Genomic DNA, 17,639 nt, shown 5'->3' with positions numbered 1-17,639 from the left:
TTTCAAAGGAGCAACCAACTTGGAAAAGAAGTATGCACTGGTAGGGATTTCAGAGCTATCAAAGCAAATGAGGAGTAACTGGGTTTCTTTCAATTGTTCTTCCTTCAGCAGGTACCTGCTGCTCAATGCCTGACTGGAAGCTCTTGGGGGAAAGCTGTGATTCCCAGGTAAGGAAAGGAAGTTTCGTTAGATGGCACTATTTCCTCTAAACCAGGACACAAGAATAGACTGGGACACTACATGGTGGCACCATGTAGTTTAGAATTCCTGAGTAGTGTTTAAATCAGAATCACTAGGCATGCAGGATCATTAAATAATCCTATGGAATTTTTAGAAGAGCATCACAGTAAAACTGAAGCTCAGCCCAGAATAATATTCCTGATGGATGAGGAACATTTGCTTCAAATTCAATTGGATTGATTTGATTTCAGTGTCACTGTCAGGCTCTTCCAAGCATTTTAAAGGATTGTGGCTGAACATCAGCTTTTATCTTACAATGTGCTTCTGTGCATTACTTTAGAATGCTTGGTCTGTATGCACAAGTGCCTACAAACAAAGGCAAATAACTCAATATATTTATTAGTGCTGCAGATCAAAACCAAAATTGTTGACTATAATTTGTATTTGGGGCCAAAGGACTCCCAGGTTCAGTTTTAGACTAGCTTGGAAAAGGTTCTGCATTGGGTATTGAGTAGGAGAATAAAGATAAACAGAACAAATAAAATCTTAGTTCAGGTATGAATAGGGTTATAACACTGAAGTTTGGCAGAGAGCTAGAGACAAATCTTTTTTATTGAAAAAAATATGTAATCTCTCAGGGGAAAAAGCCAGTCTGCCTGTAAAGTGTAGGTTTTTGGTGGCTTTTTACTTTTAATATTCAGGAAGTATATAACCCAAAAAATAATACATGCATGTTTAATTAGCCAGACTTTGAGAATAAATTTTTGGAGAAGAGACACTGGAAGAGGTAGCTGAACAAACTTTTATTTTTGCTGCATGTTTATTGATGGACAGAGGAGGCTGTACCATTTCACAGCAAAGATTTAGATAGCTAATCTGGACAAACAGCTCTGGAATTTCCTCACTTGAATGTTTAATTTGTTAGCCTTCAGATTTATCTTACCTGCTTTTCACACAAACATGACAAACATGTTGCAATCCCTCAAAAAAAAGCCTAAGAGTAAACTTTCACTCTTATTCCCTTAAAAAAAATAAAAGAGAGAAAAGAAAATAAGTAGAAAGAAATCTCAATGCAGAAAATCCTCATACCACATCAAGGTCATCTGACAGCATTAAAGATTTTTGGGAACAATAAAAGATCATTCACCACTACCAGAATCTAGAAGATTAAATATAAAACAGAGCTATAAACACAAACTTCTTTCCATAATATGCAATTTCATAAACATATAGGAAATCCCAGAACAGTGCACACTTTTTGTAGCTGTTTGTATAAGTTCATATCCTACAGGAGATTTCAGAAGGGTTTCTCTGATGGGATCAAGAATATGACATAAAATGAAAATAAGCCTACCCAACACTCTTGCATTTCTTTTTCTTTTATATTCAGTTGCTGTTTTATGTGTGTTCTTTAAACTGCTATACTTTCACAGTCCCACAAAGCCAAAGAGGAAACAGAGGACTGAATTAAATCCATTTAAAAAAATTTATCTGATACCAATACCTCAGAAGGCTGGTATTCTAAGTGGTTGGTTAAGAACAGCTTCCACTGGCCAGTTGCTTAAACATCTGCCTTGTAAACGAATTTTAGAAGGCCTCACCATTAATGCACAGTTGAAGCTTTTCAAATGTGATATTTTCCTCTTAAGAAAATCTTCAGCCAAAAATTATCTTACAAATTACAGTTTAAGGAGGCTGCAGGAACTAAATTACCTTGTCCCAAGGCAAACAAAGTTCCCTAGAGGTAAAGTGGGAACTTGTGCTTGAGTAGTACATACTACATTTCAACGCACATTAACAGGTCATTTTACATAGTAACATAGCATATAAAGGAAATGCACAATCTCAAAGGCATTAGCAAATTATAATATCTTTGAGAAAAAAATGGTTTTGTTTTGTTTTGGTTGTTTTTTTTTTGTTTTTTTTTTTTTTTTTTTAAAAAAAAAAAAAAAAAAAAAAAAAGCAGTCCCAAAGGCCAGATTCCAAACTCTGTTTCATGAGTGTATTTGCAGAGAAATTCTTTTAATTTCAACCCTATCTAGGAATTGACTCCGACTTCTGGCAAAAGTAAATATCTACAATCTTAAATGTTAGAATGCAGTCCTCATTTCAGGGAAGTGCCCTCTCTAAATTCTTTTTGGAATTATCATTTTGGATCAAAGTACTTTCAAAATACTTTCTTATTATGGCACAGTATGAACTTGCATTGATTTCAGGGGACCTACCTGGCAATAGTAAAATTTTAAACCCTGAGTATGATACTTGAATTAAGTCAATGCAGAACTCCATAAAATAATGAAACAGAAATAATGAAAATAATGGAAACATTATTTCTATTATTTAATTAGAAATACAACTTCATCTATACTTTCAAGCTAAAAACCAGTGAAGTCTTCTCATATTTTTAGTCCAACATTTGAGAGCACTAAAAAGCACTTAAGGAACCGCTTGTGAGCTGACATTTAGGACCTAAATGCCAGTGGTCTCTGCACACCTCATAAAACAAAGAATTTTCTTTCAATAAATTTGGCATTTTATTATTAATATTCTTATTACTTTGACCATTATTCTATCAGCCTTGACTATTCTATAAGGCCTGCACCATGAGAATTAACATGAACTTTGCCATTTGTTTCTGTGAGTGTAATAGTGATCACTCATATTCAGAAGACAAAGTCTAATGTATTTCCTCATTTTTTTCCAGGAGCTCTACAAGTAAAACTAACTGGAAAGCAATCTAAATGCATGAAGACACACAACTATACAAAGTACAATATGCAAATGGAAATTTAAAGGAAGAAAACAAAAATTCTTTTGCAAATGCAGCAAGTGCATAGGAACTTTTACTTCTGTGGATTATATCTCAAATTTCCTATCTTTGAGTGATACAGGAAGATAAGAGAATGCATTTAGACATCTTTAGTGGAAAAACCACAGAAAAAGCAGTGAAGCTCTACTTTTTCAGGTGGAAGAAACACAATTAACCACAGGCAGAAAAAACAGAGAGAACGCACTGCTTTCATTGAAAAGACAAGTCACTATAAGAACTTTCTCTTAACATATGCTACTGACAAAAGCCGTGAGAGCACTTATTAGCTACCTCAGAGGACATAAGGGCCTTTCCCTCTTACAGAGAGAAGTTACCATGCATAATTTGCTTTTGTACTAGTCAACTCAAAAGTTATCATCTGCACCACAGAATGCCAAAATAAACAACCAAAAAAAAAAAAGTGGGAGGGGGATGTTGACATGTTGTCCACATTAGGATAGAAATAAGGTTCAATCAAGTCCAATCCCAAATCCTTTCACATTTGTTTTCTACCATAACGGAAACAGCAAATATCCATCTCTCAGCTGTCATGGCAGATGGCAACCAAGTATCTCACAGACACTTACTCCCCAACTTCCTGGCAGGATGGGCAGGAGAATCAGAAAAAAACAAGTAACACTTTTGCATTGAGTTAAGAATAATTTAATTATAGAAACAAATTAAAATACAATAATACTACTAATAATAATATTATTAATGGCAATAAAAATAATGAAAAGAGAGAAAGAAAACCCAAGAGAAACAAATCATGTTGAATACAACTGCTCACAACCTGCTGACCCACTCCTAGTTGATTCCTGAGAAACAATCACTCACTTTTGGCCAATTCTGCCAATTTATATAGTGAGAAAAACGTTCTATGCTATGAATATCATGGTCAGGTCAGCTGTCCCGCTGCGCTCCCTGCCAGCTCTTTGTTCAGCCCCTTACTAGCAGAGAATGAGACGTTGGAAAGTCCTTGACTTAGCATAAGCACTTATGGTGCAATAAGCACTACTTAGCAACAATCCAAACAACAGTGTGTTATCAACATTATTCTCATACTAAATCAAAAACACAGCACTGTACCAGTTACTAAGAAGAAAACTAACTCTCTCCTAGCTGAAACCAGGACACAGCTCACACCCAAAAGAAAGCTTATCCTTGCTAGAGAATTCAATCTGAAGGATGAACTTCTTTTTTCTTTTTTTTCTTCTTTTTTTTTGTTAGGATTAGAGTTTTTAATATAAGCTTTGGTGGAGATGGGAAAGCCAAGCCCACTGCTATGACTGTTTTGAAGAGAAAGGTCCCACAGAATGACCAGCCATACTTTGTATTGGCCTGGTCTTCTCTTAGACCAGCTGCTCCGTTGTCAATGTAGCTGCACTGGCTGTGAGAATCTACTAGCGAGGGTATCCTGAGAGCACTGAAACATCACACAAAAGGTTCAATGCAGTTGTGTTCTTAAACAAGGGCACTGTTTAACCCTGTGCATTTTATTTTTAAAACAGAATATGATTTCTACTTTTTTCTCTTCTCAGAGGGAGGAAAATCATAAGTCATATGTTTCCAAACTTGGCAACACACTTTAATATTTAACAGTGTCTTATGGGAAGCAAAATATTGCTTAAAGAAAAAATAAATTCAATATAATAAAAACAATAAAATCATCATTGAGTGTAAGCATTATAATCAAGGCCTTCTTTAATACACCAACTAAAAAAAAATAACTTAACAATTCTTATTCTCTTCACTATTACCTATTCAGAAGCAATTGAATGTGTCCACTAATTTAACTCTTTTTCTTTCTCCTGCCAACACAACAAAAATACTTAAATATTTCTTAGGACTGAAACTTATGAGCATCTGTTCACTAATTCTATAATTAATAGTCCATATTTTTATGCAGGATATGAGAAATAGAAAGATACAAAATATATGTTATTTTTCTCTTCAATTTATGTCTATGGTAAACAATAAAATATATCATTAATATATCACAATCTACATAGGACAGAGCAGGAAGTAATGAAACATAAGTACTGTTTGTGGTGCATTTCTCTTACTATAATATGAAGAAAGAAAGTAAGATGTCATTGAAATCAAACCTAACCCCAAAAAATTTAATAATCAACAATTATTTAGTATATTCATAATATTTATTATATATTTCTATGTATCATATTTAGCATATGGCAATGTTAATGGATAATAAGAACAGATTTGGTTAAAATGAACAATACAAAAGTTGTCTTACTTCTCCAATGCACTTTGTTCTAATCTTTCTTTCTCCTTCCTCTGACGTTCTTTGTTCTTCTTAACTCGAGTTTCCCACAGTCCTCTTATGACAGAAAAGTCAAATATTACCACCTGATGCCCCATATTGTTGACATTAAGCTTCTCCTGTAAGAACAAGTCAACTATTCAGAAAAGGAATAATGAGAAAAATAAAGATCCAAACTATCATGTTTCATTAAAATTGTCTGGGGAAAAGAGCTGAAGTTATAAGAAATATTAACATAGTATGTTTTCCATCTTACCCAATTTATTTAGGGTTTTGTGCTGGCAGTAATTAATGTGGTACACAGTTGACTTCTACATAAAATCCATGACAACAGCTACGCATCAATTTTTTTGTATTCCTTGCATTTTTTGTTTCCAAGATAAAGACAGAGTTGCAAAAAAATACTGGTTTGATTGAGTAGTACTGATGAAAATAGCTTTAAAGGCTTTGCATTTTTAATAATTTCTGTGACTAATATTAAAATGAATGCTCATAAAGAATTTATTCATTTTAAATCATGCAGAAGCAATTCATTTGGAGTTATTATGTGTTGATCTTCATGACCTCAAGCTATCCTATTTCAATGGAATTTGTGAAATTCCAGTGTTCCCATAAGTATATGCTTATCTATGAAAGCCATTGAAAGATCAGCCCTATAACACAGAAAAGAATTTACCTAGGGCAGAGACATGGGGAAGGTTTTGTGAACAGATGGTGCCAACTTACTAACATGTCCTTATTCTGGCCAGTCAACAGGGTTGACTTTGCAGCAGCCAGGAGGGGCATGGCCAGAACCCTGGGGTTATTTACCTCAGCACGTGCTGAGGTAGTCACACCTGCCTTTTTCAGTTTACTAGAGTGCACAGTCAGATAACACCAAGTCATAATGAGCAACCACAGGTGAATCATTTGCCTGTCCTGTACACTGTTATTAGTATTTTTGTTAGTGTTTAATTTTCTTTTTCATTGCTGTTTCCACTAAATCATTCTTATCTCAACCCATGATCTTTGCCTTTTTGTGCCTCCCATTCTTCTTTAGATCCTGCTACAGGGGAAGACAGGCAGTGAGAGAGCAGCACATTATCTGGTGTGTTTTGAGGAGCATTAAATTGGGGAATACCATTCCTAAACCACAACATGTATAGAAACATTCCAACAGGCAAAGGCTTGGTATCAGTGTATCAGGCTCCATGCAGTTAAGAATGGATGTCAGCCAGAAAAGGAAGGTCAAAGGACAGGTACCTCTGATATAAAATGCTGGAAAACTGGTAGCAATGGACAAGGAGAAAGCTTAGTTACTCATTCTTTAATGGCAGCCTCTTTTCCCACCCTTTTGACTGGGTGGATGGCAGGATGCAGACTGGAAGAGAAAACTCCCTCCCACAAGATCAGGTTCATGACCATCTGAGGAACTTAAACAAACATAAGTTTTTGGGGCCTGATGAGATGCATATCAGAGTTCTGAGGGAATTGGCTGATGTAGTTGACAAGCCAATCTCCCTGACATCTGGAGTCATGGAAGTCAAGGGAAGTGCCTCCGGTGAGTGCAAAAATGGAAGCACTGCACCCATCTTTAAAAAGGTTAGAATGAAGGATCTGGGGCATTACCAAACTGTTAGCCTCACTTCTGTTCCTGGGAAGGTCCTGGAACAGATCTTCCTACAAGATATGCTAAGGCACAAAGAGAACAGGAAGATGATTTGGGATAGCCAGCAGAACTTCACCAAGGGCAAGTCCTACCTGACCAACCCAGTTGCCTTCTCTGATGGAGTGACTACACTGGTGGACAAGAAAAGGGCTACAGATGTCATTTATCTGGACTTGTGTAAAGCCTTTGATACAATCCTCCACAATGTCTAGTTTGGTGGGGCATGGATTTGACAGGTAGACTGTAGGATGGGTAAGGAATTGGCTGGACAGTCACATCCAGAGAGTTGTGGTCAATAGCTCAGAGTCCTGATGGACATCAGTGACTAGTAGTGTGCAGGTATTTTGGAATTAGGTTTGAACTACCCAGCCTGGGCCCCACACCAAGGCCAACTGTGAACCCTGTGGTGCAGTTAGAAATTAGATGTTAAGGTGTTAATGAGAGATAGTGGGTTTTCTAGAGTTTAATAGGTATAGTTATTAGTGTGAACACTTTAGCCACCTTAAGGAACAAGTAAAATAATTATTGTTTGCATTTTTCCTGTGCTGTATGCCAATGAAAATGTATCTGCATTTGTAAACTATATAGAAGAGTATATAACCTGCCATTTTAGATTAAATAAATGGAGAACATATCATTAATCATAGTGATTGGATCTGGGTTTGCTCCTGTCCAGCTTCCCAATTATTTTAAGGGTCCTCTCACTTTAGTGGTGTCCTGCAGGAGTCTGTATTGGCACCAGTACTAGTCAATATCCTCCTTTATGACATTTACAAAAGTATCAAGGGCACCCTCAGCAAATTTGTAGAGGACACCAAGCTGAGTGGTGCTGTTGACAGGCCTGAAAGGTGGGACGTCATCCAGAGGGACCTGGAGAAGCTTGAGAAGCAGGATGGGAACTTCCCACTTATTTTCCCACTTCCCACTTGGCAAAGTGTCACTTTCTGCTCTAAGTACAAGTGCAAGAAGACCAAGGACAAGGTGCTGTACCTGGGTCAGGACAACACCTTAAAACATAAGCTGGGGGATGAACAGAAGGAGAGCAACCCTGCAAGAAAGACTTGGGGGTGCTGGTGGATGAGAGGCTGGACATGACCCTGCCATGGGCACTCCCAGCCCAGAAAGCCAAACATGTTCTGGAGTGCATCAAAAGGAATGGTCAGAAGGTTGGGGGAAGGGATTCTTCTCTTCTACTCCACTCTCATGAGGACCCATCCTGGAGTGCTGCATACTCCTCTATGTTGCTCAGCACAGTAAAGACATGGACTTGTTGGAGTTAGAAGGACCACCAGGATAATTAGAGGGATAGAAAACCTGCCCGTCGAGAAAAGACTGGAAGAACTGGGGCTGTTCAGCCTGGAAGAGAGAAGACTTTGGGGTAACTGCAACCAACCAGTACCTGAAGGGATCCTACAAGAAGGATGGAGAGAACAAGAGAGGGGGAATGGATTCAAACTGAAAGACATGGTTTAGATTAGATATTCTGAAGATATTTTTTACTGTAAGGGTGATGAGGCACTGGAAAATGCTTCCCAGAGAAGCTGTGGATTATTTATCCATGCTCAAGACCAGGGTCAAGACTTGGATGAGGGTGTGAGCAACCCAGTTCAGTGAGAGGTATCCCTGTCCTGGAACTGGATGGTCTTTAAGGTCCTGTCCAACTCAAGCCATTCTATGATTCCCTGCGTGACACACAGCGTGGCTTACAAGATGGTGTTCCCTACAGGGTTCAGTACCAATATAGGAAACTAACCACCTCCTAAATCTCTAATGCAAGTACGTGAACAAATCTTGATAAAAGAGGTGAAACTATATTTTCTTGCTCAGAGTCACTGGTGAAGGTATAATCATCGCAATATACTGGCTCTCATGAAATGTAGCTACCTTATCAACAGAGGAAAATTATTTAAACTTTGTGTGAGGTTTTAATAGAGAATACATTTATTATACCATTTACAGGGGAAATTAAAAAAAAAAAAAGTAGAAGAAAACCCTGCTTGACCATCTACTTATCAGTTAAATATAAATCCTCCCCTTTCTTTCCTGTGTGTTTTCAAGCTCATGTCCATAATTTTTTCCTCAGATGTTACTGTGATCATTTTTTCCAAGCACTGTGTCCTTCAGCTGGGGTTATTTATTATCTGTTCTTTTGTTATAATATTGAGGACAAAGGAGAAATTTTTCTTCCCTCTGTATTTTTTCCCCTTGTTACTCTCTAACTGTCCCTTTTCTCTTTCACCCCCTTTCACCTACACATCCCTCTATAGAGTATAACACACAAAGGAATAATTTATTCTGAGCCAGGAAAACACCTTTATGTCCTCTGGAAATTGCACAGCATGGACTAAAAAGAATTATGCATAGGTACATGCAGAGCAAAGGTACCTACCTGCTCACCATGTTAGTCATCTCAGTAAGAAAGGCCCATTCAAATACTGACAAGTACTGGCTCAGAAACTGGTCAGAAACCACAATCATTCTTACATAGCCTTCTATATCTTAGGATGTTTATATAAAACATTATCTTTGTTGTTCATACAGCTGCACCTATTGCTTGTATATCTTTGCTAGCATTAAAAATGAGGCAAAAATAGTTCCTAATCTATCTGGAACTAACAGCTGACAACAGCCGAGTCAAAACCCCATTAAAACAGTGTAATTAAAACAGTGACCTTATTTTGTGTGGAAAGGTTCGTCCTTCTAAAACATATTCACTACTAATTTACAGGAACTCTTTACCTCATAAAATAAAATGTTCACCTCTGCTTACAGGAGAAAGAAACCCAGTGACAAGGACTTCATCCCTCACAGTAACTGCAGACCAGCAGTCACTCTGCAGGGCCTAATTAATTATAATAGAACAATTCATATAAGTGTGTTTTGGTAGAAAGGCTGTTGCAGAAGCTGAATTTTCGCAAGACAGTGAAGTTGCAGCTGGACACTTGACCTCTGCTGCAACTAGATGGCCTTAATCAACACTGAGCCTGAATAGACTGTGAAAGCTCTCCTTTTCCTTGACTTGTTTCTCACCTTCCTGTCTCACAGGTTAAGTCGCCCATTTTTTATTGAGGCACTGATTTATTAAACACTAAGTTGGAAAAGTTCATTTTATCCACATATTGCTTTTATCCACATATTACACTATGCTGCAAGGCATTGTGGGTTTTCTTCTATGGTAAAATCAAAAAAGAGAAGGAACTTGGGTGGTAGGTGAGAGCTGTCCATCATAAAGCTTCAGAATTAATGTCTTCAAAAGGAACAAAGCCACAAATCCTGGTCAGATTACAGGGTGACTTACGCTTTAGAAATATGCATCAGGACAAACATGAAATGCTTTTTGACATCTACAACTCTGAAAAGGTCACCTAACAATCTTTGCAGGGCTGTTGCTTACCTTATATCACTGTCTAAAAAGTGGGCATGAAGTATCAAGTACAATGGCAGGATACGTATTTGTCAAAATTCTGACACCATCATTTTCCTGGTGATGAGATGTTGCCCAGAAACAAAAACTGGCTAAAGCTAGGCTCGACTGATACTAAGTGTAGGTTCTTCAGGATACCTAGTTATGCATGGCAAGAATTTGTGACAGAAGAAGCAACTGCTAATAATGATTTTGATTTCTAGAAATACATGTTCAAATTCATATGCAGTAGTTTCTTTCTTCCAAATCAGATTAGGCCTGTAGAGGAAAACTCGAAGCTATCATCTATTATTCACAGGTGGTAAGCTACATTTGGATAGAGGAAATTCTCAACAATACACTTCATTCTAACTTCTTCCCTTCAGCTAGGAACACAGCTACATTTCCTCCCAGACCTTAGGTTATTCACAGGTAATCACTTATTATACTTTTGTTCAGTGTCAGAAACCACAGCAAAGTTAGAAAGGGTCTCTAGAGGTCACCTCATCCAACTGTTCTGCTCAAAGCAGTCATACAGTTATTGACCCAAGTCTGTCATACTGCAGCACCCCTCCTCTTCTACTTTCCCCATCAATTTGTAATAGAGCATTGGTTCTTTCTCATTCCATATGTATACATGACCATTAAGGACAGCCTCTTGTCATACTTGAGGATTACCTGACCCACCCATTTTTCACAGTAAGTGAAAAACAAAAACTATTTCTTACCAGAAATATGCAACCTTGCTTTTATTAAGGACAAGTCCTGATCACAAAAGCAGTCATGGCCTGCATTCACAAGACCCTACTTCATAACTACGCTCAGTTCGCTGCTTAAAATCATCTTGACTTGAGTAACAACTACATCTAAATTATGCTGTAGATCATCAGCACGCCTTTCTTAGATGATCCATGGTTATAACATTCATCCATCTTTTGAGTTATTAGTGAAATAAATCACAAAATAAGGCTATTCAGTAACATATGATAATCAATGTACAGCACTTTTCTGGGAAAAAAGGGGTTCAGGAACACAAAAAGGAGGCAATGTTATTTACAAGAGAATCATATATGGAGAAACTACTCTTCTGTGTGTATCTTTGGAAGCAAATAATCTTATCTCTAGCAATTTACACCTCCCAAGAAGTTATCTGCAAGACTTTAATCAATATCCTTAAAAGGCAACATACTGGGAAGTCAACCTGATTTTGTCTTTTTCTAATGATTAGCTCAGAAACAAAGCTGGCCATTCAGGATTTTTTTTTTTTTTTAAGTTATTCTAAGATTTTCCCTTTAGAGGCAGCCACACATTACATTTAAGGAAATATTTTTAGGTAATGTAATAAATAAATAAATAAATAATCTCAAAAATTTAAAAATAGCACTTTTTTCAAACAAGCATTGCATTACTTCACAAGGTGACATGAGAGCTTGTAACCACAGAAACTTGTAGAGGATAGAAATTTTCTTTGGCTTCACTCCTTCCTACTCTTTACATTTTTTATAGGAAGAGGGGCAATAAAAAGTCTGTTTGAGCACCATGGCCTTTGCAACTTCTCTTCCTCAACCAGCAGGCTATGTCAACCTCATCCCTGTTTTCATCAATCACAGGAAATCACAGGAGTCTCTATAAATGGAATTTTCCCTCTACATTATAAACCACAGATTCTTTCCCTCCCCACAGATGTATATTCAGTTCAAGATATAATAGTCTGCAAAATATTCTCAATTTCATCATTCCAGAGTCCTCTGCCTTCACTAGAACACATTACCAAGCCTCTCTCCTACTAAGCAAATCTCTCTGACTCTTCCTCTTGTAGGCCCCATCCCAACACTAAGACCCATCTTTTTACCAGGTGAATTTAATAATCTGCCACTTCTCTGGGCCAGCTGAGGTGAGAAGTACTTGCTCTGTAAGAGCACTTTTTTGCTCCCAGCATTTGGGTTTGGGTGCCCTGTTGCTGTGAGCTATCCCTACACACTTAGAAAAGAAAAACTGCCTTTACAGGCACTTGTATGCAATTTCTGGTCTCAGAAAGATGAAAACATCTTTCCTTAACCTTGCAGAAACTTTATTTATTTAAATGTATCTATAAATAGGCCCATTAAAATCAAACACTGTCCTCATGTGTATAATTATATAAATACTCTTAGGCACTTGGAGGATTAACTGGCAAAACCCCATAATCTTAGGGATAATATTCATTATATGTTTTTATTTAAATTATGTAATATTAATGCCAAATATTGTTGCTAGTAAAAGCATCTGCCTAAGTTTCTGTGTGGATTAATTTTATTTCAGCAATTATATCATCATTTATTTTATTGCATAAATTCACCAAAAGTAGCCAGACTGGTCTCTAGCATCTATTTCAGACATTCTTTTTTAAATAGCAGGAGTACTCAGAAGCTCTAAAACAGAATCTGTTTAGCAAGGTGTTGAAAATATATAAGATGGAAAAGAAGGTAACTACCTTGTAATGTCTATAATCTTTATTATTTTTTATTTATTGTTATCCATGTTGTTGTTACAAATATATGCATACTTCAGATGTCAACTCTTCAGTAAAACTGAAGAGGTTTAGTATGCTGTGCCTTAAATGCCTTTGCTCTCTTCAGCTACTGATGTCTCTAGCCCCTGTTCACAGGTCTGCCGCAGATGCTTCCACAGCCATCTTTGATAGTAGCCAGTTGTATTGATATGCCATGACCACTTGTTTCCACTTAACCTCTGAACCATGAGCAGACATTAGACAACTGTTTTTCTTCCTTTTTCTTTTTTTTTTCTTTTTTTTTTTTTTTTTTTTTTTCCTCTTTGGCTTAATATAAAGGGAGAAAATTACTTTCAATACCTCTGGAAGTGTCACCAGCCTGGGTATGGAGGACCACTGAATGCAACTAGGTTTCAAAATTAGGATGCCTTTTGGCAGCTCCTGGTGTTTAATGCTAAAGGAATTTCATCTCAGTCACATGCGCTTGCACCATGAGGTCCCATGGACTACCCTATCTTCAAAAAACATTTTAAGGATACGTGAGCTAAAAGCAACACTGAATTCTGGATGGAAAGCCTTCCACAGAGAAAAAGTGCTTTTCAAAAGAGCAACTTCATTGAAAGAACTGTTTTCAGCCTTTCTGCACTTACCTCAGTGTCTGAGGTACATTATTCAATGTGTAGACACCTTGAGAAGCATACTACAAAAAAAATACAAGGCAAAATCTGCTTTGAAAAGAAAAGTAGTGGAGGAGAAGAGAAGTATTCTTAGATATGATGACTCTATGGTCTGCTAAGATTAACTGTACCAAACTGTTCTACAGCTCCTCACTGTTTACCAACATTATCTGTCTTCTCTGCAGTGGATAGAATACAGCCAATGATAAGTCAAAATTACACTGGCTTTATTATAGTAAAGTTTAAAGTCCTCTGAGCATAGCTGGCATCTGTGTTAATGCTGGCCAACTTGTGTGTGCACAGTATTCCATAGAAAAAGACCTGTGTCCTCTCTTGGGTCTGAAAGAGTCCAAAATAGTTTTGATACTGCAGATGCAACCAGTATTAGTCTCTGTTAACAGCTCTCTTGGTTTTGCTTGGTACCTGGTTGCCCTAAAAATCAGCACTGTTTATACTTTCCTCTGCTGTTTTATGTGGGTTATTAAATTATTAAAGTTTTTGTTTCTTCAATTTGCTTAATAACCTGGTTCACTTGGGCCCTTTTTCTTTCAGATAATCACTGTGGGAGATCTGCTACACTCTAATGAATATTACTGGCAGGATTACATGGGGGAAAATGTGAGTGAAATATTTCCTACCAATCCTGCAAATAATTTCTTAGGAAATAAGCTCACTCACACTGTGCTTCAGAATTATCAAGTTATTTATCTCTCAAGTCTTTAAATAATTCAGAGGAAACCTGACATTTGGATAGCAACTGAACACATTTTTTATGTTATCAGGAAAAGGTTAAATTAGAGAAACATGCTGTGATTGAAAGAGCAATAGAGATTGTGGCAATGTTCCCCATATACAACTATATTGTGCTAACTGAGCACAGCTTGTAAATGTGGTCGTGCTTCTCTGTGACACTTGTGGAGTGGGAGACGACTGCAAAGTGGGAAAGTTGCTCTTCCCTACCTTGTTTTGCTTCTAAATAACAATCTCTTATTGTTCTACACCAGCAGGGAATTATCCTTCTTGCTAATTTGGTTGGTTTATTTGTCACTAGTCTCACCAAAAGTGCAGATTTGACAGTGAGGGTTTGAGGTCTGGGATCCAGGATGATTGTGTTTCAGAACACATATGTGTGCGTGCATGTGATTCCTGGCTCCTGGGGAATATGTGGGCAGGCCAATGCAATGGATCACAGTGGGTGTCCCCTTGAAGGCCTGGGTCCCCAGAGATCCAATAAATGTAGCTACAGCACAGAATAAATACAAGAGGAAAGAGACAAGCTGCTCCAGGGCTGGAGAAGGCAATCCTGACACCTGGACATGAGCCCAGATGTTTTGAGAGTTTGAAATGTTCCTTGCAGCTCTCTCAAGAGTACACTCTCAGCCAGCTGGCTCCTACATAAACAAACACAGACAGACAGTGACACTTTCAAGCTATTAATTAGTCCAACTTTCAATGAAGTTAATTTCAGAAATTAGGGTCTTTCTGTATCACGGAGCTTAATCATGAATGCTTTGATGAATTAAGGTCTTTTTTTAGTTCTCTTCTTTAGCCATTTCATAGAAGAGACATTTGTGAATAGAATCTGGCATTAACCTCTTTCATACACAAATAAATTACTTTTGCATTGTTTACACATCACAACTAAAAGAAAATATCTCTTTTTATTACCTACTCATTATATTTCAGGTAAAAATAGCTATGAACACTATAAAACTAAAAACAGATAGGCAAGGGCTGAACTTGGTTTCCACACATTTTGTGTACATATTTCTCTTTGTCCAGTGCTGCAGCATAATGCTTTACTGACAGTTTTCATTAATCAGTTCCTATTCTAGATGTTAATTAACCACTCTCACAAACAAGAGTCCTCTTTATCACTGCAGTCTTCACATCTTGATTTTTAGACAATTTTTCACAGGGTTATTCATTAATTAGGTCTTTAATTATGGATTAATTAGCAGCTGAATTACAATATTCCTTATACTTTCTCAACTCTTGTAACACTAATATGTTTGCCATCAAGCATGATAGATGTTACATATGCAAGAGGATTTATTACAGATGTATTCCCCTAGCACTTCAGTGAGCTGACTAATTATTCTTCCACTTACAATGAAGCTAATGAAACACTGGACTGATGTCTCTGACAAAAATCCATTCTTTTTTTTTTTTTTTTCCACTGGGTTTTTCTGAAGAGAGGTTAATTCTCTTAAGACTGAGAGACGGATGATGTATTTGAAATGGACATGTATTTTCAGATTGTTTCTTATCAAAGGAAAAACAGCTCAAAAATGTATTACATATTTGTAAAGCTGTTGAATCTATGAATGTGGTTGTAGTCAGCAGGTGTAAACAATTGTCTTAGGTAGAATACAACAGAGTCCTGGGAAACCAAAAACATGTTCTAAGGACTGATTAGAGAGATCTCCCTTAACTTCTCATACATAGACCTGTGGCAAATAAATTTGCATTCATTGTCACTGAGCAAAACACTGAGGCTTTCATATACAATTAGATTATCTTAATTAAGCATAACATTACACTCTCAGGTTTCTCAAACTTGTTTCACGTCCACTGTGTTTTTAAGACAATGTTTCATTGACTTCTTATTTGTCTTAAGGTTCGTAAACTATTCCTGAGAACTGACATTACTATTACTTAACTTTCACTTACCCTTAGAGAGTATAGCCCCTGAAATTATCTCTGCAAGTGACCACATCATAAATGTTATTTTAGACTCTCTGTCCTAAGTGACGCTAATTAAAGACCCTCAAAATTTATCATTTTCTTTTGTTCCCCAGGGGCCATTTTACATATAGTGATTGAAGAATTCAATCCTGTCACCAGCCTCTACTGTAGAAGAGGAACAATAACCTATGTCTGACCTATAGCAGTCCTATTTCCAGTGTTAGATACAAGATCATTAGTTGTATAATGAGCCAAATGGTCATAACCAACTGCAAAGATATTAAATTCTGTGATTTAAGATGGCAGATAATTTAGACAAGCAAGAGATGATGCTGCTTTCAACCACTCCAGCAGTCAAGTTATTTTAATTCTAATGTCTGAGGAGAGCAACGTGAATGAAACTCTTCACTATGATTTACCTCTTTGGTTAATAAGCATTATCATCCATCCCTGATCCTTGAAACTGTGCTCAGTTAACTGCTGTTGAGAGGAAGAGAGCTGGTCAGCACATTTTAACCTACAGAAAGTAACATGTCATTGATAACACATAAATACTTCTGGTAGCAACAACAACAATAATGACAATATTTGACTTTAAATGATAAGCTGTGTTCACAAAAGATATAGCGGGCTGTATTTCCTATGCCAGTTAGATTAACTGTAAGTAGCCTTCAGAAACTGAAGTTCTATAACTCTTTTTAAATTCCACTCTAGATTTTGACAGACAGCAAAGATAAATGACTGACCTCTCAAGCCATTTTTTTATTGAAAATCATTCTCACACCAGCATATGTCCTTGAGATGTAATAGCAGTGGTTTATTATAACTGAGTCACAGAGTGGAACTTGAAAGGTTTGCTAAATTATAAAGTTTGGATTTGTCACAAGTGTAAATCTATTTAGAGGAACAATGCAAGAGGTGAATCTCACTCTCTTTAAAGATTTCCACCAAACATACTGCCTTGGACTGAATGCTCTCTGTTTCAGCTATTTTTCCCATAGGCATTGTTTTTAAAGACCCACAGCACAATAGCAGCAACCTGATAGCTACTTCTCACTTTCCCTGCCATTTTCCACCTTGACCCCACACATCTGAAGAAACACAATAATCAGCAAAACTGTCACTTACCTACTACTAAAAACCACAAGTGTCCAGAGCTCCTGAGTGTGCTCTGCAGTCATTCAATGTGGGACACGGAGGTTGTTTATAGCATAGCATAGCTCACGGCCAGCCAGATCTGTTTGAACCCCACAGCGTGACTAGCCTTCCAGATATACTAATATGCTATATTTGTAAAGTGATAACATGATCTGTGGTCTTACAGCAGAGACACGGGCAGGATAAAGTGTCTGCACTGCATGACTCAACACAGGATGGAAACAATCCTAGCACCTCCAGCGCTAGGACAGCATCTCATTTGCTTCAAGGAAAGTGTGACAGAGCTAATGTTACTCATGCT

General features: G+C 37.2%; 1 protein-coding gene across 2 annotated transcripts in view; it reads right to left on the bottom strand.

Moving 5' to 3' along the window:
* LRRC2 (leucine rich repeat containing 2) overlaps positions 1-17,422 on the bottom strand; it is an 82,062-nt gene extending 64,640 nt beyond the window's left edge. The window contains exons 1-3 of one of the 2 annotated variants that reach the window (XM_083882808.1): positions 17,309-17,389; positions 16,600-16,697; positions 5,247-5,392 (exon numbers count right to left, since the gene is read on the bottom strand). In XM_083882808.1, the coding sequence (XP_083738934.1) occupies positions 5,247-5,371 (125 nt within the window). In that variant the 5' untranslated portion in view covers positions 5,372-5,392; positions 16,600-16,697; positions 17,309-17,389. Of the gene's footprint in view, positions 1-5,246; positions 5,393-16,599; positions 16,698-17,308 lie in introns of both variants that reach the window. The other variant, XM_083882807.1, reaches the window with a different exon arrangement.
* Between the last annotated feature and the right edge of the window lie 217 nt (positions 17,423-17,639).

This window comes from Zosterops lateralis, assembly GCF_965231275.1.
Source record: "Zosterops lateralis genome assembly, chromosome: Z".
Lineage (NCBI taxonomy): Eukaryota > Metazoa > Chordata > Aves > Passeriformes > Zosteropidae > Zosterops > Zosterops lateralis.
Note: the sequence above shows the minus strand (reverse complement) of the source record. Positions and strands in the feature narration are given on the sequence as shown.